Raw genomic sequence first — 26534 nt, forward strand, 5'->3', positions numbered from 1 at the left:
CGGGCTGTAGGCGTAAATTGAATGCTGATCTTGCAAGAGCCCACTTTATGGCCTTCACCCAAATATATCACACACAGACTATGGTTGTCTGTCTTAGACATCTTCGTTCCACACTGGGAACATTTCTTTAAAAGAGCGGTCTGCGCCATTGCCGCAGCCACAGCTAATCGAATTTCTTTTAAACTCACGTAACAGATAACGAATGAAGAAGACGAGCGAAGCGCAGAAGAACCTTCCTTACAGGCGGCAACGAAAGAACTGAGGGAAAGGGGGCGCCGCCCTCCGACGTTGCGTCGCTTTGGTGGGAAAGTTGACGCATATGCAGAGGTCGCGGCGCCCCCTATCTAGTACCTAGAAGCTATTAAAATCCTTCCGATGGCCGGCCTGCGCGTACGCAGTCCCAATGTGGGACTGCACAGAAGACCAAAGACGAAGTAAGGTTTTATCTTCTATTAGCTCAGTTTTCTCTTAATGCAGGCATTCAGAAGGGTCTGAATTCACACTAAAATCTTCATCAAGTAGAATGGAATAACATCCTATTTCCTAGCTTGCTACTTTCCTTCTTTTGAGAAAAAAAATGCAGGTAACCGTAGCTCAAAAGAAATCAGTGAAACTCGTTTATTATTGTTTTACTCTATGACAGGTACTCTTTCAAGAGACAAAGTAAGCCACTGAGATCTAGTACGTGTGGCTTATTACTCTGGAATGTGAATGCTGCACAGTGTGTGCCATAACTGAAATGCAGGTAAGAAAGACAGGATGTTTGTTATTGGGAAATTTGCATCAGAAACTTTTTGAAAAGGATGCTTGATCACGACATTCTACTTAAGTATGCAGGTGCGCACGCACACATAAGAACTACTTCATTGTGCAATTCCCATTCCCAGAATCCAAGGCAGAAAATCACCCTCTACTGCCCTGGCAGGTCAGATGCAAGGAGACAAAATTAAGAAAAAAGCATTTGCCAGTGATGGGAAGCAAAGATTTTAAAAATCCCTCTCTGTGACAAACTGTGTTCACCATTGCTACTTTCTCAGTGCTCTGTCAGAACAGCCTAGGACCAAAGTACACTAATTGTGGTAGTGAAGGACCATAAAGACACTTCTAAAAACTCTGGCATCTCTGACAACGGTTTCAGAAGATTTACACAATTTGCCAGGCTGAGATTTAGCACAAGGCAGAGTAGCACACAACTCTTTGCCTGGCTGTACATTAATCACACTTATCAAATAGAGCCCAATTTGCAGCCAATCCTGGGCATTTGCATTCTCAGCTGCACAATTCAGGAGATTTATGCTTGCTATAATGAAGTGAGCACTCAAAAAGTTGTCCAAATAGGCTTTTTTGTTAAAAAAAAATTAATTAATCTGAGATTTTTTTTGTTGAGGGTGGTTCATTTGCATATTAGAGCGTGAGTGACCTGCATGAAAAGTGCAGTGAAAGGGAGGGTCTGGCTTGGATTTGGACACTGAGAAAGAAGGGGTGACTGATAGATGAATAATACACTGAGCAAAGAGCAGGGACAATGCACATGCAGGAATACACAAGGGAATGAATTGGAGCTTTACAAAAGTAGTCCCCTTCTCTTTTTTCCCCTCAATTACACTCCTGCATTCCTTTTAGATTATCACTCTTCCCAGGCACACTCAAGAATTATTTCGGCGTTAAGTGCTGCAGACCTTGTATGTGATCAGCTTGTAGATTCACAGAAATGTGAGAGTCTTGCACAAACACTGCTTTCATAGTGCAATTACAGCATATGCATTAAAATACATGTAATTGTTCCTTGGCTAATGTCACCAAATAAGTGAAGAGTTGCACAGTACATGTCAGAAAGGCCCTCATAAATTTTATAAATTTGCATGCAAGAGTTCAGCCATCATGAAGCATTTTGTGACTATAAGATATGAGTCTCAAAATCTTTGTGTGTGTGTGTATGTGTGTTCATTACCTGGAGCACCAAACCTTTAAAATTTCCAGTAGGCTACAGAGGACACCAAAGATTCTGCACTTTGAGAATAAGGAATCCTGTTTCTAATGGTTACAGAGGAACTAATGAAAACAGGTAAATGGTTACAGAGGAACTAATGAAAACAGGTAAATACTGTCTGTACCAATATTAGAAACTAGATGGCTATGGTGGGGCTTCTAGTAGCCAAAGCGTGAAACTTCTTCAATGATCATAAGATCTAGTTCCAACTCAGGATCCTCCTAGTCTGTTTACGTCTGCATCTATATATTAGTTTACTGCCAGTACAATGTTCGGCGACTCAGCAACTATCCCTTAATGTCTGCACTAGAAGTATGGAATCACGTTGCATATAAAGAGATAAGTTTGTCTGATAGGCCACCAGTAGTGGCTAAAGTTTCCTCCCACTTTTTGTTCTCTTCCTATTTACAGCACTCCTCTTTGAGAATCTGCATGGGCAGTCAGTGAACATCTGCCTGACCGTTCAATAAATCATTTAAATTTTACTGAAAAGAGGAAATAATAATAAATGATAAAGTGTATACACAATCTTATGTTCAGAACACTCTTGTAGGTGTGGTCATCAGCTATCCTATCTAAACATTAGATGTGTGTGTGTGTGTGTGAGATAAGTGCCATCAAGTCGCTTCCGACTCATAGCGATCCTGTGAATCAATGTCCTCCAAAATGTCTTATCTTTGACAGCCTTGCTTAGTTCTTGCAAATTGAGGGCTGTGGCTTCCTTTAATGAGTCAATTGTTGGGTCTTCCTCTTTTCCTGCTGCCCTCAACTTTTCCTAGCATGACCGTCTTTTCTAGTGACACTTGCCTTCTCATAATGTGACCAAAATACGACAGCCTCAGCTTAGTCATTTTAGCTTCTAGGGTCAGTTCAGGCTTGATTTGATCTATAACCCACTGATTTGTTTTTTTGGCAGTCCACGGTATCTGTAACACTCTCCTCCAACACCACATTTCCAAGGAGTCTACTTTCTTCCTGTCAGCTTTCTTCATTGTCCAGCTTTCACACCCATACATAGTAATAGGGAATATGATGGCATGAATCAACCTAATCTTGGTGGCCAATGACACAACATTAGATAGTGGCAGTGAAATAGCTGGTGGAATAGATGGCAGCTTTCAAATTTGGGTGCTAATAGGAAACTTAAACTGGCCTGTTATTTGCTATTCTGATTAGAAAGCCACAGCATAAATGAGAATGAGGATAGGATGTTGCTAGAGTGCAGGGCAAAGATGTGAAAGGCAAGAGCCAGTGTGGTGTAGCGGTTAGAACACGAAACTATGATCTGGGAGACCCAGCCTCAAAGCCCCACTTCTGGCATGGAAGCTTGCTGGGTGACATGGAGCCTGTCACACACACTTTGCCTAACCTACCTCACAGGGTTGTCATGAGGATGAAAACGGAGGAGGGGAGAATGTCACTACTGGGGGGGAAAGCAAGGTATAAACAACACACACACACACACACACACACAGAGAGAGAGAGCAGTCAAATGAGAGAAAGCTGCTACAGCCAACAGCTGTTAATGGCCGCACCAGTACAGAGGGAACTACACTGGTTGCTGAAGAGCATCATAGCTGGAGCTACCTGCTAGTTCCAGGGAAAGCAGTTTCTCAATATCCTAAAAAGAGTATGCAATTTTAGCCCTACCAGATACGTGCAGCTTGCGCTATCACCTTGGATCAGTCTCTGTACTTGGCACATGGGGAAGATCACGGGGAGCAACTTGCGACTTCCAGGCCAAGGATGAAAAACCCTGGCGCTTAGCTCTAGCTGGAGGGAATGAGTGTAGTAGAACCCCTTTCCCCCTACTGAGGCCAAAGAAAAGAACAAATAGCACAGACCCCTAGAGTAGCCAATTAAGGTGCTATAAATCTTGAAGGCTCACTTTCCTCACTCTTAAAAATAGGCGTGCTAAGTTGTGATGATCTACATATCTTTGCCTGCCAGTTCAAAGAGGCCATGTGCATGCAAGAGATTTGAGAAATAAAAACTAACCTAAAAGCTACTATTATAAATGAACTGCTATTGCTGTGATGGGGGGGGGGCGGGGAATGTAGCTGAAGTCACATAATTCTTTCTTCATCAAAAGATTTTATCTGGACAGAATACAGACACGACAACATCAGTTAAAAATCACTATTTTCTCCCTGTGTTATTACTAAGCACCACATTTCTGGGCCAAAAGACTGAGAAGCATCTCTTGGCCTTCATTAGTCAGCATCTCTTTGTCCTGCATCTGTTCTGACTCCAGAACTAGTCAGCTGTCCGTTAGCCCCAAAGGAAACAAGATCCTTAACTTTTATTGATACTTTCAATCTTACCCAGAGGTGTGTATAGACTGAAGCATTGGATCACTTTTTATTTACTGTCCTTCAGTGTTACTCCTCTAAAGATGCCTGCCACAGCTGCTGGCGAAACGTCAGGAAAGAAAATGCCAAGACCACAGTCATACAGCCAGGATAACCTACAAGAACTTTTTATTTTCATTCAGTTTATTTGAATGACTGTCACATTCTCTGCTCTGTACTTGTTCCTTAGCTTTGCAGTAACTAGTATTCTGTTCCACAGCTGCTACTGATCCACTGCATGGATGCAAACACAATAAAAGTTGGCATATACTTTGTATGTGTTTGTTATGTCTTAAAGCTAATATTCTCATAAAGATGAAACATACCCAAATGCACTAGTATTCCATTCCACATCTTCTACCGATCTACTGTGTGGATCAACATACAATAAGAATTGGTATATCCTTTGTGTGTGTTTATGTCTTACATCTAATATTTTCATAAAGATAAAATATACCCAAATGCATATCCAATGTGCACCGGAAAAATCTAAGACACAAAAAAAGGAAAATGGGCAAAAAAGAATAGGCGTGGACCTCTATTCTGTGACATGGACAACTTAGAAAGGAATAGTCTGGGAAGAATTCTTGTTGAGGAGAAATTCAGAAGGATCCCTGCTAGAACTAAAGAACTGTACAACTAGTTTCACATGCCCATGCAGGCTTTGGACTTGTGTTTCTTGAACAGCAGCACCAAATATCACATGTCAAATCACTATCAGAACTGAGAGGAGTCAAAAGCAATTTGGGACAGTACATACAAGCCTACAGGTCAAAGGGGGGATTGAATTAAAAGTCAAATTGGGCGTACCCAATCCCTTGGGCATGTCTGAAGTAGGTCTTTGGATCTCGGCCCACATGAAGTATCTCACCCATATTTATTTAAAAGTTGGACAAATCAGAACTGGAAACTGACAGTGCAATCCTAAGCAGAGTTACACCCTTCTCAGCCCACTGACTTCAACAGTTAGGTGATTCTGATTAAGATAGCCCTTCCATCTCTAAATTGTATCTAATACCCGTACAAACAGATATCACCTATTCATTTTTCTATTTCATAGGATTTAAAGTATGTAACAAATTAGCTCAAGAATGTAAAAAGTAATACCCATTTTAGAAATTCTTTTGCATGTCAGAAACAGGGTGAGCTCAAGAACACTGTGTCTGAGCCACATACTTTCTACAGGTTGGCTCATATTTGGATGATCCAACCTACCGAATCTGTAATAGGAACCACTCCAAATGGCTCCGGTAACAGTTTGCACTGTTTCTTGGCATGATTAGGTGCAAGTGGTGTGCCGTCGTTCGGCTATCTTATGCCAAATGGCTTCGTTTACTTGAGTCAAAACGAGTAAAGGTTCCTGCTAGCAAATGAGCTCACTATAGAGGGATGTGGCTGTCTTCTTTGGATTTATGTAGTTTCACAGTCATAACAACAGTAAAATTCTTGGTTTATTCCTTTACACAGTATATAGCACACTGACAAAAACAAAATAAAGACAACAGCTGTACAATGTTCTGCAACAGCATATATCACACCAAGCATCATTTACTCCCCTACCCCTCAGCGGACATTCTCTAATTCAAAATTAGAAATGAACAGATTCCTGTCCTATTCAGGGTTCAAGCCATCGCCACTCCTAAGGGTTCAATGTGAAGATCTTCCGTTGAAGTCTGGGAACTTCAGTGAGGCAGAACCCCGACAGTAGGCAAGGAATGCTCCTCCTTTTCCTTCCTTCCACCCCCATTTTCCCTCTGTCTGCAAAGATCACAGAAAAGTCATAATTTATTCAAGTGCCATTTAGCGACCGTGGCAATGTGCGCTCATGGCTTTGGTGACAAGAAAGTCGTAGGACCATATTTGACGAGGTAACTGAATTTGTGTGATTGCACAAATGTCTTTCTGTGGTATTTATAAAAACAAACCCAGTGCCCACAGACTCTGCAGACACTAGGGGTGGAAATAAGTTAAAAAAATAAGCTTGACTGGATTGCTTGTCAGAAATCCTGCGGAACAGCATTCAATCCAACGAGCAGTCCAAGAATAGACAGGTGAGAATCAGGGTCCAATCTAATCTGACTTTCCAGTCTCCCCTACTCAGAACTTAACTGTAAGGCACTCGCGATATTTCTACCCTCAACTTCGTTACCTATTCTGGAGCTCAGAAATTATATGTACATGTCTTTTTTTCCTTTTAGAAGCTAAAAGTGGTGGGGAGGCAATTTTCAGCACCAAAAAAAAAAGGTTATTAAATCCTCTCACCCCAGCAAGTTTTCTGCTTCAAATTGCAGCCATAATGACTGCACTCTATTTTCTTTTAAAGCCCCCCTCCCAAATCATGGAACTATCTGTAATGTGGAGATTTAAACTGGGAGTATGACAAAAAGCAACTTATTGCAGAGAAATTCTTTTTCTGCAAGGAAAAAAATGTCTGGGGAAAAACTGGAATTTCTATCGACAGGTTTACCTTTCCACAATCATAATTTGGGTTTATTCAAAAACAGGAACAGCTTCTGACTTCATTTAGACATTTTAAAAACCATAGTTCACAGCAATTTTTTCCCTCAGCAGCTCCCCCAAAGTAACCTACAAGTATCTGGTAGTACACAGCTCCACCACTGAAGAGTAGAAGTCTTGTGGGAATGGAAAGCACTCCGTGACTAAAGTACTGAACTGAGGCAAAACTACGATATTGTTCGGCAAGTGTAGTCCAAGTTCCCCAGACCTCACTTGCTTTTCCTGCAGCCATGGAGCAGCTGTCATTTTAAATATCAGCAGGCGCCTGTCATGGCTGTTTTGGCACAGGAAAATGATGCGGGGGTGGGAGCCCTTCCTTCCCCCGTACCACAGTTCCGAGCCGAATTGGGCTCCCACTGGTTTTTTCAAATGACATTCTCTGCAGCTGCTGTGTGCTGTGGGAAATCTGGACCTGTCTTGCCAAAAAACGTATTGTGTACTTTGGCCCTCTGAGATGAAAGTCCTGTAGGATCGATTTCTAGCTCAGCTGCAGACTTTGCGTAACCTGAAGGGAGAGGCACCATTCCTTAGTCCTCCTACTTCATTACTCATTTGTCATTGGAAGATTTCAGAGGAAGTTGATAAAATGTTTGTAAAGCTGATTTTACAATGGCATGTCCTGCCTCAGTGCAAAGGCTTTAACTAGATATCTCTGTCTTGACTGCATATGGGGATTCCAAATCCATGAAGTACCATCAAAGGTACCATGGGGGGGATTTTAGCTCATGATTTTAAGTAAAAGCCTTTTTCCTTCCCCTTATGTCCATCTCACTGAAGTTTTAATTGGGGACTCTGATTGCTCTTCCCTTGCCTCGCTATGGACCTGGGGCATTATATAGGTGCCAATTTGATTCCTGCTAATAATTTTAGTGCTAGATATTTGTACTGAATTTCAGAAGTTAATTAAATAGAAATTCAATATTTTTAAACCTCAAATGTCAAAGTCACAAGAGTTCTGGTACTGTCACTGCCAAATCACAGCTGGCTGGAGCAATATGCATGGTTCAGTGCAAACCAGATGTGAAACATGTTTTTTTAAAAGCAAAAAGAAAAGGATATCATATGTAACATTACTGTGCTTTGCATAATGAAAAGCATACCAATCCTGGTGCAAATAAACAAATATGTCCTTTAACCCAGTGAACATTATCAAACTGGAATGATTGTCTGTAAAAAAGGCAAATTCCATGGTGGCCATAATTAGACGAGGAATAGAGAAAAAAACTGCTATATCATACTGCCCTTGTACAAATCTATGGTGAGACCACACTTGGAATATTGTGTACAGTTCTCGTCACCACACCTAAAAAAGGATATTACAGAGCTTGAGAAGGTGCAGAAAAGAGCAACCAAAATGATTAAGGGACTAGAGCAACTGTCCTATGGGGAGGGGTTAGGACGCTTAGGGCTGTTTAGCTTGAAAAGAAGGCGGCTAAGGGGAGACATGATAGAGGTCTATAAAATTATGCATGGTTTGGAGAGAGTGGACTGGGAGAAGTTTTTCTCCCTCTCCCATAATACTAGAACACGGGGTCATCTGCTAAAGCTGGAGAGCGAGAGATTCAAAACAGATAAAAGGAAATATTTTTTCACACAACGCATAGTTAAATTGTGGAACTCCCTGCCCCAGGATGTGGTGATGGCTGCCAGCTTGGAGGGCTTTAAGAGGAGAGTGGACATATTCATGGAGGAGAGGGGTATTCATGGCTATTAGTTAGAATGGATACTGGTCATGCTGCATACCTATTCTCTCTAGTATCAGAGGAGCATGCCTATTATTTTGGGTGCGGTGGAACACAGGCAGGATGGTGCTGCTGCAGTCGTCTTGTTTGTGGCTTCCTAAAGGCACCTGGTTGGCCACTGTGTGAACAGACTGCTGGACTTGATGGGCCTTGGTCTGATCCAGCAGGGCCTTTCTTATGTTCTTATTGTTAGGGCTGTGTGCACTCTACATCTAAAAATCCCCATTTTATGTCTAGAATAAAGCACATTAATTTACGTTACTTATTTACTTTATTCTGTCTTCTAAATGTTCACTTTGAAATCAGAGGCATGCTAAAGAAAGAATGGAAAGAGAGAATGTCAGAGTGTTAGGGTAGTTCAGTGGTTGTGGGTTGCAGTAACCAGGGAGAACAAGGGGACAGAAACAGGTGTTTCAGTCCCTGAACCACTGGAAAAATCCTATCCAGAGCTCTTCTGGGCTACTAACATAGCAAAACTTGTTTTCACAACCATGAGAGTTAGAAACCTTTTCCAAAAAGCCATATGCACAAACAGCAAACTTGGTGTATGTGCAGAACTGGACAAGCATGACTTAATCTATAAATCTCAATAACTTTTCAGTCACTTCTAAAAATAGTGTATCATCTTCAGGACTTTTAGCATAAAATAAGCATAAAATAAGCTTTTGTGATCTGGAGGCCACTGAAGAAGCAGGCTCTCTCACCCAAGAGAAGTCACTCAAGTGTCTGTTGTTTTGGCTGCAACAGACTAGCTACTCTTCAGAAATTTAAAAATTTCTGACACCACTGGAATACACACGGCGTTCAACTTTAAAGAACAAACCTTACTTATAGTCAGGAAGGATTTTTTTTAAATGAAACTCCCCCAGCCACCTATACAAGAGAATGTTCTGCTTTCTAAATTCCCATATCATGGAGGTGGTTAGTTGGCAGAAGTTTCAGATACATAATTCAATAGCTGAATTAGAGCCAAAATAAATCTGTATGTAAAAGTATGTCAAAAAAACAAAAAACAAATACCCAACCTTACACCACTCATCCCTACAAAGCCAGTCCGGCCATTTAAAAATATGCACCGACACATGTGTCTGTTATTAGCCCCCAGTTATAATTGCAATAAGGGCTGTTCACAATGAGATTCAGTACATTTGCCAACATTACAGAACTCCCCAAGAGAACTCCAGGGCATCACGTTACTGTTCACACCACAGTGGTGTAAAGAAACTGCAGATGGGCAGATGCAAATGGACAGCATCCCCTTGAGGCATCAGTACTTTCTGATGGGAAGGAAAGAATCTTTGTGCACACCCTATAGCAGACACAATGGAGGATAGCCAATGGATTTAGTCTATAAGGACCTGGAATCTGGCTGTAAGTCAAATGTGCCTCAGGCTAAATTAGGGTGGGCAGCTGGAAAGATAGGATTGTTGTTGCAGATTTCCCAAGATGAACTGAACTTACTAACCACACCCTTGTTCATAAATTAGGATTTAGAGGTACCATTCAAGGGCTCTGTAACCCAAAAAGATTCCTCAGTGCTTCTATCAACCATATTCCTTCAGTTATAATTTACTGCTGACAAAACACAGCAGTATGTCTTCTGCTGACAAAACACAGCTGTGTCTTCTGAAAGTACCTTATTAAAAATCTTTACCAACCTTGTGCACCCCTGAAATCATCTCAGGCTTTATATTAAGTTCTCTTCAGCTCTGAAATTTTCTCATTCCTGGCTTTTCCAAGCAAGCTGATAGAAATAGTCACCCAGCACAATTATTTCTGACCTGTATGCACCATCCTGAAGATATTCAGAAATGTGTGAAAAACTAATACTATTAAAGTACCCCCACAATAATGTCACTTTTTAAAAACAAATGAAAAGTCTCGCTTTACAACATATAACCAGTGATTCTGCAAAAAGTGATCTCACACTCAAAGAACTTTATCTCTCTACTCTTTCAAACAGTAACAACATATACAGTTCATTAGGTTTTGAACCAATTTAAATCTATAAAAGAAGGATGGGTCTAGAGGAAAGCAACTTCCCAACCCCACCCTTCACACAGCCTTCTTTCTATAACCCCAAAATCATGTTCATTTAGGTCAACAAACACAAAAGAACTGAGTTTGGGGGTGGGGGAGACTGGGAAGTTGCAGCAGGAGAGAGGAACTGGCAAAAATCACCCTCCTCTTGTCTACAGAAGTTTTGTCAGAGGAGAAGATGCTGAACTGACAGAACATCCCCATAAGATCCCTGCCATTTTTCCCCATTTCCTCAGTTACTTCTTGCAACAACCCAAGTGGTGGGCCCAAGGTGAGCTTCATGGCTAAGGCTGCTTATGCATGGGTTGGATGTCCCTGGTTCATCCCTCTCATGTCTCACATTTTTATATCCCGAGATTGGATAACCTTGTGCATGGTGTTGCTTGCAGTTAAGAAAGGCCCCCGGAATTGATGGAATTCTTCCAGAATTCATTAAGGAGAATATAGATTGGTGGGTACCTTTCCTGGCCTCCCTATTTACCCATTTAGATAAGAAGGGTCAGATTCCAAAAGATTGGGGTATAGCAGTAGTAGTTCCCTTTTTTTAAAAAAAGGCAGTAGAAAAGATCCCTCAAATTTTAGACCTATTAAACTGATAAATAATATTGCCAAACTCTATGCCAGACACTTATTAGAAACATTTTAAAACTGGTTGGAATTAGAAAATATAATAGCGGAGGAACAGGCAGGGTTTAGGGAAACTGTGGGCCAAATCAGAAAAATCATCTATTGATAGAAGGCTCTACCTGCCTATTCATGCCTTCCATGAAGGTACATCCCTCAGAGTTAGGAGGAACAGGAAGGGACAACTAACTGAAGCTATTAGTACATCCAGGGGAGTCAAGAAGAGCTGTTTATTAGCCCCCATGTTATTATATTTTACATCAACGATATGGTAAACGACATAAACGAGCAGAATTACCATTGTCTAAAATTGCCTATCGCCACGTTCCAGTGTTACTATACACAGATTATGCTGTTATCCTTTCTAGAACATCAGTGGGGCTTAGAAGAGCACTAGCCAAATTTGCAGCTTATTGTAAGAATGTGGAGCTATGTATAAATTATCAGAAAACTAAAATAATGTCCTTCGGCAAGAGTCAAAAGCTTAGGAAATGGTCTATCAATGGATACAGAATGGAGCAGGTTAGAAATCTTAAGTACCTAGGAATGGTACTCCAATCAAATGGCACCAGAAATGCGCGCAGCAAGTTCATGACCAATTTAGGTAATAGATCTGCACTGGGTATTTTGAAGTTTTTGCTTACTGAAGGCGGATTTATTGTTCCTGTTATTGGCCCCCTCCGTCTCTGTCTCCAATATGGCTTCCTGGGACATTGCAGAGGGGATGGCTGAAGGAGGCATTGGAGGAGGGGTAGGAGAATGGGGGTGTGTCATGACGTGGGAAGATTGACCCGCAGCTGAACTATGTACCTACTCACATCCGAGATAAGCTTGGAAGTAAACTTATTTTTGGGATAAAACAGGGATTGCAAAACCCGCGGAAATAGCAGAACGGAAGGGAGCTGAGCTCCAAGAGAGGGGAACGTCATGCATAATCCCTGTGGAGAATTGGGACATTTGCGGGAGAATCACAAGATGAACCAGCCATGCATAATCAATCAATGTGAGCATTTGAATCAGGGTCTCCCTCTGGTTCCAGTCCAGCACACTAGCCACATATCACACTTGCTCTGCACTGCAATTTCAATTTTGAGCCTTTGAATGAGTTATACGGACTGAATTTTTCACCAGCATCTAGATTTTGAGACCTTTAATTCCTCATTCCAGAACAAAGAGCTTTCAACACTCTGGATGAGGTTTTCAAAGAACGAGAATATACAGACAAATCCCACTGACCTAAATTAGAACAAAGGGTAGCTACACATCATCAGCCCATTGCATAATCATGCCTCTTTCTGCTAACCTGGAGACAGCCCAGAGATTCAATGGCAAGAAAACAGCTACAATCACAGCTGCTAACAAGGAAAGAGGAGGGACTTGTCTTTTTTAAAAAAAAAATCCAATACAGCTGATGCAACTCCATGTAATATTCATCTGCAAAGAATGTTAACATGAGAAGCTGACAGACCAGCTGACAAAATACATACTAGTGGAGAAAACACCCTAAATTAAATTCGTTTAAAATATTTTGAATTCTCATTAACTGGCCTGGTGACAAAAATCAGTGAAAACTGCAAGCTACTGGACATAAAAGTTTCGTAATAAATACTTACAGTTACCTAAGGGAGTATCTACTCCCATGTACATACCTCCTGAGGAAATTATTTCTGCAGGTGGTACCATCCTCAATTGAGAGATTACTCATCATTGGTAGAAGGACCTTTTTGGTAGTGGCAACGGTCAAAAGTTCACCAATTCTATTCAGTTGGCATTTTTAGGAGGACTGTAAAAGCTTTTTTAGACTTTTTAAGACACACTTTTGCACTCGACTCTGTTGAGATCTGTTAAATCTATTTCTTGCTTAATGTTGATTGCAATGATCATGAACGTGTTTTTAAAACATTTAAATATTTATATTGGGTTAGTTGGGTTGCAAGTGGATGTGTGTGTGAGAGTAAGTTACAGGAATCCCTCTATCCATGGAAATGCAATATTGAATCATTAACAGTAGTGCAACTTCTTGGGCTTCCTAAAGGCAGCTGGTTGGCCACTATGTGAACAGACTGCGGGACTTGATGGGCCTTGGTATTATCCAGCATGGCTTTTCTTATGTTGTTATAGTGTATGATATGTGTTTTACTTATGTTATAGAGTGCTTTAAGGAAATAAATAATTGTGGCATCTTTCTAAAGTAAGAATATAACAGCAACCCTGCTGGATCAGACCAGTGGTCCATCTAGTCCAGCAACCTGTTTCACACAGCAGCCAACGAGGGTATACAAATCAAGGGCTTCCCCTGATGACACCTAGTAGCAGCAGTATTCAGAGATTTACTGCCTCTGAATGTGGAAGGTCCCATTAGTCTCTATGGACAGTGGCCATGACCAGCTTGTGCATTCTTGGGGATATTTTTCTCCAAAACTGTCCATAGGACAGAAGTGTATGTTACCATGTAAGCAAAGGTTTTATGTAGAATTTATTTGTTTTATCACGCTTAGAGGAAGGGTCAACCAAGATGCTACTAATGGTAACATGGAATAAATGTCACCCTCCTGTAGATAATGAGGCTTTAATCTGGGTTTTCCAAAATCTGCTTTGCTCCGATTTTTTTGCTGCTGTTGTAATTCCATTTCATCCTTAACGTATCTGAAACCTTAAAAGATACCCATTTGGCTTCAGTAGCCAAAACGGGTTAAAAATTTCATATAAAAGGGACCATAGTGGGAAGATGAAAGCAGTGGCTTCCACACTAACATCAGCCAACCAGCTCTTGAGAGTTAGCATCATCCAATGTAACTGGGCTAATTTTGTCCCTATTTATAGTTGAACTGGATAATAAGTTTTATGTATCCCTTTCTATGGTTCAAACCCCAAGCTATGTAGCTATGATCTACTTTAAAAGTACAAACCAAGGGACAAGGCATACATCAAGCCATATCAGGATGGATCCAGTGAAAGGACCTTCCTGGCTTTCACCTCCCCACAGCAGTCCTTTCTGCAGTTTTTGATCAGGTATATCAGCATTTCTTTTCAGAGATCCCATTCTGTTCTTTCATTGGCCAACCAGTTCAAGCTACAAGTGTGATGGCTTCAAAGCCTAACCCATTTTCATTAAGTACTGAAATTAAAATGTAGCCAACAGACATGCACAAACAGTAGAATTAGTAGGACACTTGGTGTTTAGTTTGAATCAGCATCCAAACAGGATTCCTCTTTGACAAAGTAAAATTGCTTAATTAAATCTTCTCTTTTTATAAAATATTTCATTTGGAGCATAGAAGTTGATACAGCAGCAGCCTTTGCTCCCTTTTATTATCTGCAAGCTGAAAAGCTACAGGGATTGACTAACAAGGCTGGGACCTACATGGCACACTAAACCACGAGAAAGGGATCTAACAGTGATCAAGGCATATTTAAGGTGGATGTTTTCCTGACTGTGGAGACGCTGAAACTCTTGATCATTGCCAGGGTGAAAATGTTCAGAGAATGGTCTACTGAACTGAAATGCAGACAAAAATTCACTTGCGTTTTCATTATGGTCTATATGCTTTATTTACAAGCATTTTCTTCAAATATGAGAGACCAGTCAAATTTAAGCAATTAAATATACAATCATGCAACTATAGAAGGTACATGAACTTATATTCCAAAGACACCTCTGTAACTCTCCTGAGCAGGTCTTACAACACTTAATAGCCGTAGGACTAAGCACCAATTTCTTCCTTCTCCCCCTCACAACACATAGGCCATTTATGCATGTCTGTTTCCTCGCGGTCACCCCACTGACTACTTCAGGGCTTAGCTTTGATTATGCTTGCATTTTCCAACTGTCAGAGGTGGCCTTGCTCTCCCCACACATTTTCCCCGCATTTTCTGGATTCGTGTTTAGCCAGCATCCAGAAAACGTGGGGGAAACATGTGGAAACGTGCAGAGAGATCAAGGAAACCTCTGACGGTGGGAAAATACATCCATAATCAAAGCAAAGCCCCGAAGTAGTCAGTGGGGTGACTGCGAGGAAACAACCATGCATAAATGGCCACAGATTACTCCTGAAAGCAGCAGAACAGGGTTAGGAAAGTTTTGGCAGAGATTTCAAAATAAGGATATTCAATGAATTTAGAAAGCTGTTAATCAGGGTTATAACACCAATTAGAGTATCCTTCTGTAGGGCTGGAGTTGTGGAAGATTTGGACCAGTGCCTGGTTTTTGTCCTCTGTATATGAACAAAACTTACAAGAGTCTAGCACATTATTCTCGCCTGCTTAAAAGCAGAGAAACTTCCCCCACTGGTTTGGCCTAAACGTTGCACATAACAGATACTAGGGGTGTGCACTGCTAAAAATGTTGTTTTAATTTCATTTTGATATTTTCAGAAAGGGCAACAGTACCGTCATCCTGAAATTCCGTATTCATACGCTTTCAGAAATCCATTTCAGGTAATGGGGGGGGGGCGCCCTCAGGAATTTCAGGTATTAGACTCGACCTATACCTGGAGGCCAGATCTACCACCACTGATTTCAATAGGCCGTAGACCGGATGTCCAGATTTGGAGGCCAGCTCTATCCCCCAATATTTTCAATGGGCAGAAGCCTGGCCTCTGGAAGCCAGGTCTACTGCCCAGTCACAACAGTGGGACTTTAAGGTGTAAAGGGCTCCAGCAACCCTGTCACAGCAGCCCAGCTGGGGAATGCGCTCTCCCTCCCTCGCTGCTTCAGCTCCCTGCAAGACACAGCAGGAGCCCACAACCAGGCTGGTTGCCGCCATGGGGCTCCAGTTGACTCTCCTCCCTTCTCCACCAGATGAAAAGTCTGAATCACCTGAAACCCTCCCAAAATTTCCAGATATGAGTCCCAATGTTTCAGGAGTGTTTGGGGTTGTTGAGAGTATTCCTGACCCAAAACTGAACTGGCAGTTTCAAGTGTTGTTTCAGTTTGGGAATATTTAAATGCACACCCCTAGCAGATTCCCTCTGATGGCCTTAAAAGTCCCATACATGGAACTTTAAGGAGGTTTTAGCTTTCAGTCATGTGTGTATACCACTAGGATAAGTACCAAGGGGAAAACCAAGAGAAGAGTGGGAAAATTTATGCTGAACAGTTTCCTTTGAGACAATTCATGAGCCATACATTTACAGTAGTTCTGGTTCTGAGTATATTAAAATAAAAATGAGAGAAACACATAGTGGTGATAAGGTTTTCAATCACTTTGCCTGAGAGAAGCACTGCTGTGATTACCTTTCTGAGAGTTTTGCCCATATCCATATCTGATTTAATCTTAGTCTTGTTCAGTTGCTGACAAGATCACAGTCTTCCTTTGAATCCAGTTAAGTCTACAGCAGAGTCGTTTTTCCTGGCAGGACTCCTCGTTCACAGCTGTGTGACAGGTGAAGCATACCAGCACAGAAATTCTGCTACAAGTGTAACTAGAGGCCTGCCAGGAGAAATAAAAAGCTAGAAACCCTGATCTGTGGCAGGCTGCTACAGCTGGGAGGAGGAGAAGAGGCTGTACCCATAGGAGCACAGAAAAACACCTAACCAAACACGGTTAAGTCCAGATCCTTCCTTATCTGGGACACATCCTGTCCAAGCCAGGCCTAGCTTGCAAATGTGGCCTTATAGTGATTGTATAAGGTTCAAACTCATTAACCAAGGAAATCAGTTATAATCAGTCAGCTTTCAAGCTTTGTAAATCCAGATATTTGTGACTAAACTTAATGCCCTGCAGAACATCTCTATGTTATCTTAATTTCTCCTTCACAAAATCTGCTCAATCTTTACGATTGGTCTGGGACTGGTTGCCAGGCTGCATGGTGTGCGGATGTGTCACAACAAACTACAGCCAATTTGCTAAGCACGTACAAAGACAAAAAGATGACTTTGAGCCAGCGGATGAGTCAATTAGTGGTTACCGCAGGCAGACCTTCTGGATCTTCACAGCAGTTCTCAATTTGCTCCTTACAAAAAGGAAAATGTGATTTTACAATGAGAGGTGGGGGAACAGTCATCAGTGCATGCCATTCTCCTGTTTTAATTAGCATTTATTATGTATGCCACCAACAGAGACCTCCAATTTCTCTCTATATCTGTTATAGTCCAATTAATACAGAAATTGTTCCTTACTCTCTAGCATATACTTCTTGGTGATGGGCAAAGGCAGCAGCCGGATATGACTGACGAGGGAGCCCCACGCATGGGCTTTGGTGAGCGTCGTCTCGGGTGGTGAAAGGGTATATGGCTGGATCATAAAATACGCAGTTAGTAAAACTAAACCCAAGGTGATCAGGCCCTGCAAGAGAAGACAGGAATGTGATTAATTACACTACAGTAACTAAGTATGTATTCAGAGTGAGAAATTTCCCCTTTCAAATAATCAAGGAGACTCTTCTTTGTCTGTTCATTATCACTGGCTGAGACAAACCACTTTTAACCTTCATGTTGCAAGTTCTGGTGTTAGAGCTGATATTTATTTACCATTTACACTTGCACAGAACAACAGATAAAAGGCTTCCCATTTTTTCTGTATATGCAATGCATGCCTTGTTAAACAATGTAACCTTTTTACGCTGTGAACATAATCGAGAAATCATGCGGCTTACTCAGTACACACAGAACACATTTCCTTCCACCTTCACTCTCTCTCTCTCACACACACACACACACACACAGAGAGAGAGAGCAGCCTTCGGTACAGCATGTCAAATAACGCAGGGTTACATCCTACCACTCAGGTAATGATAATGCCTTCTTCTAACACAAGCAGCCTTCTTCTAGCACAAGAGACTTTGCCACTTACATTGGAGGAAAGTGCTACAGTTAGCAGAGCGGTAAAACGGAATCCAGCATATATAGGTTGGAAATGCTGCTGCAGTTTGCAGCAACAACTGGCGGGGTGGGGGGCAAGGAGAACCAAATCATGAGCCTTTTTCCATGCACAAGTTTCCTATACGTGTAAATAGGTTCTCAGGATTGCAGCCTCCTCCTATGTCCATAAGCAAGGAACAATTCGGAATTCCTAATGTGCAACTAGAGAACTCAACCGCTTACACACTGCTTTGTGACAGTTTGGTGGATCCTAGCAAACAGATGTTACACTGCTGTTGTGTTTTGTTTTATTTTAACATTTAAATGTAATTTATTGGAAAAAGGTTACGGTTAATTCAAAGTTTTCCTTGTTTTTTTTTTTTCTGAACTCCAAAATACAAATCCAGCCAAATCTGGAAATATAAGCATTACATCAACCTTCATGAATATCAATCATAAATCCTCTCTCTTTCTTGTTATCCAATGTTCCTGCCAAACAGGTTGATCTGTGCTAATGCTCTTTGCCAAGAAGCACAAGCTAGACTGGCTGCTAATTTCAACAAAAAGCATTTGACAAATCTGCTTACTATTTGGGAAATGTATATATTTGTGCAATATCAACAGCACTGTAATATGTTAACCTTTTCACTCTTAAAACTCTTACATTATTTTATCTTTTTGCCCAAAGCCTTCTTCATTCTCAAAAGATTTAAATCACTGATGCAGGGTAGCTGTAACTAAAACACACATGTGCAAAAACAAAAAGAGCCATTCTTTAAAGAGAGGAACAGATCACACTGATTATATTCAGAGCACACACTACTGAAGCCTGGGAAACAACTTAAATTAATCCATCTTGTTTCATCAGGATCAGGTGCAGTTTGGGGAGACTTTGGGGCATTTTGGCCCAAGAAGGTGCTATTAACTGTTTCGGGGCAAGGAGGAAGCATGGTTAGTGAGGGTCATGGGGCAAGGAGGGAAGAATGGTTAGTGAGGGTCGTGTACTCTCCAAAGATCCCTGTGCTATCACATTCTTATTTCATGCATGTTTCAACAAGGTCAGAGACAATACTTGCCATCTCTGATCTGACTAGACTTTATAGCAAGTCAGAGTGCTGGCAACTGCCTACCAACCTCTGATATCACTGCCTCCTAACAGAAGTTTTTTGCAAAATATGAAGGCTGAAATATTTTGGTGAATAAACTATCATGAGGAATGCTATTTGAAGAGCCCATCTTTCAGTATATATACCTCTATGCAATGAGCTTGAGGAAACCAATCAAACTGAGTCAGGCACACAGAGACTCTACGTGCCAGTTTTAACATTCCTCCCAGACAACAAGTAAAAACGACTGCAGTGATTTAAGCTTTTACTAGCCTCTTATATTGTAACTACTGCATTTCATACTGTTGGCCTCAACCTACAGTACACTTTCCATAAGGACACAGTAATTTACCTTATAGAGAACCATCAAAAGAGGATATCGTGGGGGTCCCCGCTGAGGTTCATTTTTCTCGAGGAGTTGTCTGATGAATTTCTCTATGGCTTTTTCAGGCATACCACACTGGTAGCCAGTCTGTCTCACCAAGTCAATGGTCTCCGAGAGCTTATCGTAAATGCTGAGTTCACCGGCAGAAAGCTCCATGTCCACTGGTGAAAAATCCAACTAGGAAAGAGTCAAAAGAGTTAAAAAAAACATTTCATTGCCTAAAAGATGGGCTTCAAAAATTATCACACGAAAGCACAGAAATTCTCCAGTCTAAGCAAGGTTTCTTTGTAACTGTAACACTGTCTTATTAGACCAGTTCCTTTAAACACATGGAAAAGTTTAGAGCAACAACACCTAACCTCTGGAGCTACTTTAGCAGCCATTCCCTGTTTCAGCCAGGATTCAGCCAGGAAACGCATGCGTTAGATCCTGGCTGAATCCTGGCTGAAACAGGGAATAAAGGAGGCTAAAGCGACCATGCATTTTCGCCCAATGTCAGTTGCTGGGGAGCAAACAATAGGGTAGAGCTGTCACTTTCAAGCCTTCATTACAGGTCTCCAAGAAGCATCAGGCAGTCCACTGTGGGAGACAGTGTACTGAATCAATGGATCTCTCTTCTTGCAGTCTTATGAATCTAAAACAAACTATACCCAAGCAAGTTATACTTTTAAAAAGATGACACAGAAATAATGAAAACCAAGCATCAGAACTTCTGCTGATGAAAAGAATGGTACCTTCTTGGCTGTAGATTGGTCTTTACCCATTCTTTCCAAATGAAGATCTAACCAACAGAAGCTATTTCTGATCAGGTGATACTAAGAGCAACAACACAACCAAAGCTGAATGCCAAAGTCTGAGGCCCTTATTGTAAGCATTTTTGAGCCAGTGTTTAGCTACAACAAAACATCACTTAGTCATCAAACTCTTTGGCTATTCTTCCTTTCAGCATGTTAATTATTTGTGAAATTCCTGGCCGTTTAAACACCAAGGCCACCCTGTTCTTGAATAATGATATCAGTATGCTGAGCTCAGAAAGCACCTGGAGTGCTAAGCTATTTCTGAAGCTTCTTTCAAGGTCTTGGTGTATGGTGGCCCCATGCAACCATGCACTGGAGTGAAAAATACATCAGTTTCTTTGCAGACCGAAACATACCAGATTTCAATTGGAGGGAACAAAAGGTTAATAGCTGCATTAACACAATTTCTGTACATTTTTTTTCAAATAAAAGATGTGCTTTGCAGTCAGGCAGGAGCGGTGCACATTTACATCCTCCTCACTGCCAAGTGGCTTATTTCATGCCTTAAGGCACAGTAAGCTTTCCCCCCTGTAATAAGAGTACTTATGCTACTCATAGGCACAATAGCATTATGAACTAAATGCCAGTGAAGTCAATAGGAGCTGGAGAGAGATTATACATTTTTCAGATATGCCATATTGTTGCCCATAGCATACACACTTGTACCATTGTCATCTCTGATTCTCAGGTTTAAAAACTCTGAGAAGTACTTTAGAGATGGTTCTGAGATAAGAGAAACATGTGTATACCAACACTGTACCACACTTTCAAAACCCTTAAAAGCTGTCTTCTTTCTCCAGAGCTTACGGGATGAGGCTTAGCCTGCTCAATTTTAAACAAAGGCAGCATTCATACAGTGACAATTTTCTGTTTTGAATTTATTATCACTTGCATTTGCAGTGGTATCCAAGAATCTGCATTTCTACAGACTTTCCTCAGTCGTGCCCCCATGGCCACGATTCTCCAACCCTGGACAGCTTTTTTTATCAATACCATTTTTAAAAACACACTGGCAAAAAGCCTTCTAGTGTGGTGTAGTGGTTAAGAGCAGTGGTTTGGAGAAGTGGACTCTGATCTGGAGAACAGGGTTTGATTCCCCACTCCTCCACATGAGAGGCAGAGGCTAATCTGGTGGACTGGATTTGTTTCCCCACTCCTGCACACAAAGCCAGCTGGGTGACCTTGGGCTAGTCACACGCTCTCAGCCCCACCTACCTCACAGGGTGTCTGTCATGGGAAGGGAAGGTGATGGTAAGCCACTTTGAGTCTCCCTTAAGTGGTAGAGAAAGTTGGCATATAAAAACCAACTCTTCTTCCAGTGGTATGGCAGGGAGGATGGCAGCCATGAGGCAATGATAGCAACAATGTGGGTGGATGGTTCAAAAAAGTACACTTTTCCTTCCAGATGGCATCCAAACACATTTGCACTACATTATTTGCCAGAAGGATAGCATCAAACAAGGTTAGAGAAAGCCTGGAAAGGGGGTGATTGGAGGACAATGCTGTGTGGATACATTTAAAAATATCACTTCAGCTTGGAGCCAAGGCAGAACAAAACAGCCATGTAGATGCAGTCATTAGGACCTCTTTACACATTACAGAGTATACAAATTGGTTCTGGAGCCCCACCCTCTACCACAGTCAGGTGGGAGTAGCAGGTTCTCCTGAGTCCTCAAGGGCAGGATGCCTAAATCAGATCACAGATGTGGTGCACATGGACAAGGGGCTTCAGCATCCCTCCCCTTGTGCCATTTCCCTGGCCTGAAATGGCCCCAGTGGGAAAACCCACATGCACACCAGTCTGTTTCAGTTCGGGAAAATGACAGAAGGAAGACTGTAGCCCCTTCTCCACGTGCACCAGTGTCGTTAGAGTACTAGGAACCATGTGCACGAGAACTGAGAAGAACTGGCAACTCAAGTCTGACTGTGGCAAAGTTCACAAGGTGGAGAGACCTGTGTAATCTCTGACTGGTGCTGTTTTTATTCATCTCTTTAAAAACACAGCAAATCCTTCTAAGACGCCATTTTGTTTAGTTTCTTTTACTTATTGAAGACACAGAAAGAGCTACAGACTTCGTTAATTTTTTCTTACTGTTCCAGACATTCTGGCAGCAGAACTGCAACTGTTGCGATAAAGGGATTGGAAGCCATGAGCCCGTCACAAAACTATATATTGCTTTTTTTGACAACATTTACAGAACTGAGCGTTTACTCTGTAATTGCCTAGAGCAAATTCCACCAAGCAGCTTCTCTCAGAGATTTCTTGAATAATATCATACGCTGCATATCATATTTATTAATGTTTACTAATTCCCCTAGTTGTTGAAGCTTATCGGTGACAAATGACATGTGTCAGAGCAGCCCCCTCAAACACATACACTAGTCACAGAACACCACACTGAAAACTAGACTCCTACTGAAAATTGGCCTTACTTCCTTAATACAATTTAGCTACTTTAATGTGGAGCCTGCTGGGTGAGCTTGGGCCAGTCACAGTTCTCTCAGAACTTTCTCAGCCCGCCCAGAGGCAGGCAATGGCAAACCAGCTACCAACGACTCTTGCCATGAAAACTCTATGAAGTCGCCGTAAGTCTACTGTGACTTGACAGCCCTTTCCACCACACTGGAAAACAGTACAAAACATTCCAAACTTTTTTTGAGAGAGAAAGTGACACCCAAATTAAGTCAAATGCCTTCAAGATCATCCCTTACAATAATTTGGGGGAGGATGCTAGTTGCTACTTGTGTTCACGTAGAATTTGTGATGTGATGAATACAATGGGTACAATTAATGCAAGCCAAGTTAATAAAGTCAGGAGGTTATCGATAGTAGTCTACTAGTATTGCGTATATCATGGGATTATTCCCAAAAACCTAATTCCCAAAGGCCTAATCACAGTTCTTGCCTTGTACAGTCAAGCTTTCAAAGGGTAACTGGCTTGTGTGTGTGTGTGTGTAAAGTGCCGTCAAGTCGCAGCCTACTTATGGCGACCCCTTTTTGGGGTTTTCATGGCAAGAGACTAACAGAGGTGGTTTGCCAGTGCCTTCCTCTGCACAGCAACCCTGGTATTCCTTGGTGGTCTCCCATCCAAATACTAACCAGGGCTGACCCTGCTTAGCTTCTGAGATCTGACGAGATCAGGCTAGCCTGGGCCATCCAGGTCAGGGCAACTGGCTTGTGACACAGAGATTTTTGCTTTCCTTTACAGTATATACTGTAATCTACCTGGACTTTAAATTTATAACCCAGTTTCTATTCATGACTAGTAAGATATGGACATAATCTTTGGTGCCTTCCTAGGCCTACATTTCTACAGCCAAGGAATAAAAGAGAAGTGACTGTACAGCAGCTTTAAAAAACCCTAGGAACACCAATCTAAACTTTTAACTGAAATGATACATCTAGCTAATAACAGCTTTGCAAATCTCCATTGTGATCCATCTGTGAAAGTCTTTATTCGCTTGCAGTTCAGCCCTATGGTTTGTCATGCGATGGCACATACACCAGAATAAAGCTGCCAAGATGCAGAAAAACACTCAGGATAATACACTATTACAGCAATTCAGGACAGTGCAACTATACACATGCATCATGTAAATCCTTGGATAAATGACACGCAAGTGGCTAAAGCATGTACCAAGAGTAAAGGGCAATAGATTAAACAAGGGATCACCAACCTTTTTGAGCCTGTGGGTACCTTTGGAATTGTGACATAGGGGGACAAAACCACAAAATGGCTGCCGCAGAAAGCGGAGCTAACCACAAAATGGCTCCCATGGGAGGCAGAATCAACCACAAAATGTCAGCGAGTGAGGTTATGCATAATTCTAACAGTAACGTCAACATTTAAGGCAGCAGCTCTTTTTAACAGGCCTTTTTGAAAAGAATATATTTTAAAATATTTTCTTGTATACACACAACTTACCTTCAGACCTTTCTGTGGAGAACCTTGTGCAGAGGTTGAAACTGCTACCAAAGCAACTCTTAAAAAATCTGCACAGCTCACCACATCCCCAATGGCCAATCAGAAGCCCTGTTGAGCAAAACCTCCACTTTCTAAAAACACTTGGTGGGTGCCAAGAAAGGTGTCAGTGAGTGCCATGGAACCCACGGGCATCACATGGGGGACCCCTGGTCTAAACAGAACCAATTATGCCAACCAGTTTGCACCAGTATGTGATGTGATGGCAAGCACAGGCAATATCAGCCTGCAATCATGCAAATATTATTGAAAAGCTAAAAATTTCCTCCAACAAATCCCCACATTGCCTCAAGCCTGAAACACTAAGTAGGGCTTCCTCTATGCATTAAATATCATTCGTATCAAGTTTCCAGAACCAAAACTTAAACCATACCAAATTTAAAGAAACTGCTTTACTAACATTGCTGATAACAGAGCTTATGCTTAAAATAATGCAGGGCAAAAAGCTGAAACAAACACCCCTACCAACCATAAGTCTATCTCTTAATTACAGAACTCAAAAATAGTAAGATCCTCTGCAGAATGAAATGCAATCTAACAATTTCATCAACAAGCTCTTCAGAAAAGAATCCAAATGCTGGTAAAGAGAGTGCTCTGGTAGCTTTCCCCAGCAGGCCACACCACAGAATTGGATTAGCAACCACAAAAACCTCAACCTGCTGATGATGAATATACCTCTCAGAGAGATGGAACACAGAGCAGGAACTGATGAGAGAAATGCAGTTAGTATATAGATTCTTAAATGGGGAGGCAGTCCTCCAAATATGTCTGTCCCATGATATGAAGGAGACAATGAAGAAAGCTGATAGGAAGAAAGTAGATTCCTTTGACATGTGGTGTTGGAGGAGAGTGTTATGGATACCCTGGACCGCCAAAAAAACAAATCAGTGGGTTTTAGATAAAATCAAGCAGGAACTGACCTTAGAGGCTAAAATGACTAAATTGAGGCTGTCATACTTTGGACATATTATGAGAAGACAAGTCACTGGAAAAGACAATCATGCTAGGAAAAGTTGAAGGCAGCAGGAAAAGAGGAAGGCCCAACAAGAGATGGAATGACTCTATAAAGGAAGCCACGGTCCTCAATTTGCAAGATCTGAGCAAGGCTGTTAAGGATAGGACGTTTTGGAGGACAATGATTCATAGGGTCGCCATGAGTCGGAAACGACTTGATGGCACTTACACACACACACAAAGGAGATAACCAGAACCTTAACTGAGCCTCAAAACAAAAGGCAAACCAGTGAAGCTGTTTTAAAAGAGAAGTGGTATCTTCATAATGGATTGTCCCCACCTGGAGACAAGCAGCCACACTTTGTATTCGTTGAAGTTTCTGACAATGCAATTCTATACAGTTATTCCAGTGTGTCCATGGATTTCAGGCATAGACCGAAGGAAATCTACACAGGAGTGTGCTGTGATTTGTCCTCACGGGCAGTCCCGTGAACACTGTATTTCAGGATTCAAACCTGAAAGTTATAGTTGCATAGGTTAGTGAGGTCTGATCAGATGGGTACTAATGGGAAAAATAATTTATGATCAAAATGTGATTGAAAGAAAGCACCCTTATCCACTATGCCAATCTGCTACTTCAACAGCCAGGCTGTCTCAAAAAAGAACCTCTGATCTGCAAATTCTGCAAACAGAGCCAGTGTTTCATAATAGTGTTGGACTAGGATCTAGAGATCCTGGTCTGAATCTCCACTCTGCCATGTGATGCTTGCTGGGAGACCTTGGGCCAATCACACACGCTCAGCCTAACCTACCTCACTGGGTTGTTGTGAGGATAAAATGAAGAAGACTATAACTACGTACGCTGCTTTGCATCCCCATCAGGTGAGAAAGGCTGGATATAAATGAAGTAAATAAGTAAACAGGAGTACCCCTAATTTTCACCTGATCAGCAAATAACAACCTAACTCCATCCGGGGTTGGCAGATCAACTCCAGACCACCGGCCTGCCCTACATCACCTCCATCTTGTCTGGCTTCTACTGGACTAATACAGTAACCTACATTTCCCCCCCTACGCATTCTGGCACTGCTAAGATTGTAAACTTGGGCTAGAAGGAACATAAATTTCAGCCCAGCGAAATAACAGCCGCTCTCAGATCTCGGCTAAGAACCGACCATGTGGGAACCCAGCGATGTGCAGGCGAGGCCCATAATTTCTGGAACTGACAGCTACCCACCACCCTA

The 26534-nt window shown here is 41.7% G+C and overlaps 1 protein-coding gene across 1 annotated transcript in view; it reads right to left on the minus strand.

Annotated features, from left to right (window-relative positions):
• The window catches only part of C2H6orf89 (chromosome 2 C6orf89 homolog), a 33115-nt gene extending 13388 nt beyond the window's left edge, over positions 1 to 19727 (minus strand). Inside the window, exons 1-2 of the mRNA XM_056845390.1 lie at positions 19524 to 19727; positions 17385 to 17550 (exon numbers count right to left, since the gene is read on the minus strand). Coding sequence (XP_056701368.1) covers positions 17385 to 17550; positions 19524 to 19712 — 355 coding nt within the window. The 5' untranslated portion in view covers positions 19713 to 19727. The remainder of the gene's footprint in view (positions 1 to 17384; positions 17551 to 19523) is intronic.
• Positions 19728 to 26534: the final 6807 nt, after the last annotated feature.

Source organism: Euleptes europaea, chromosome 2 (genome assembly GCF_029931775.1).
Source record: "Euleptes europaea isolate rEulEur1 chromosome 2, rEulEur1.hap1, whole genome shotgun sequence".
Classification (NCBI taxonomy): domain Eukaryota; kingdom Metazoa; phylum Chordata; class Lepidosauria; order Squamata; family Sphaerodactylidae; genus Euleptes; species Euleptes europaea.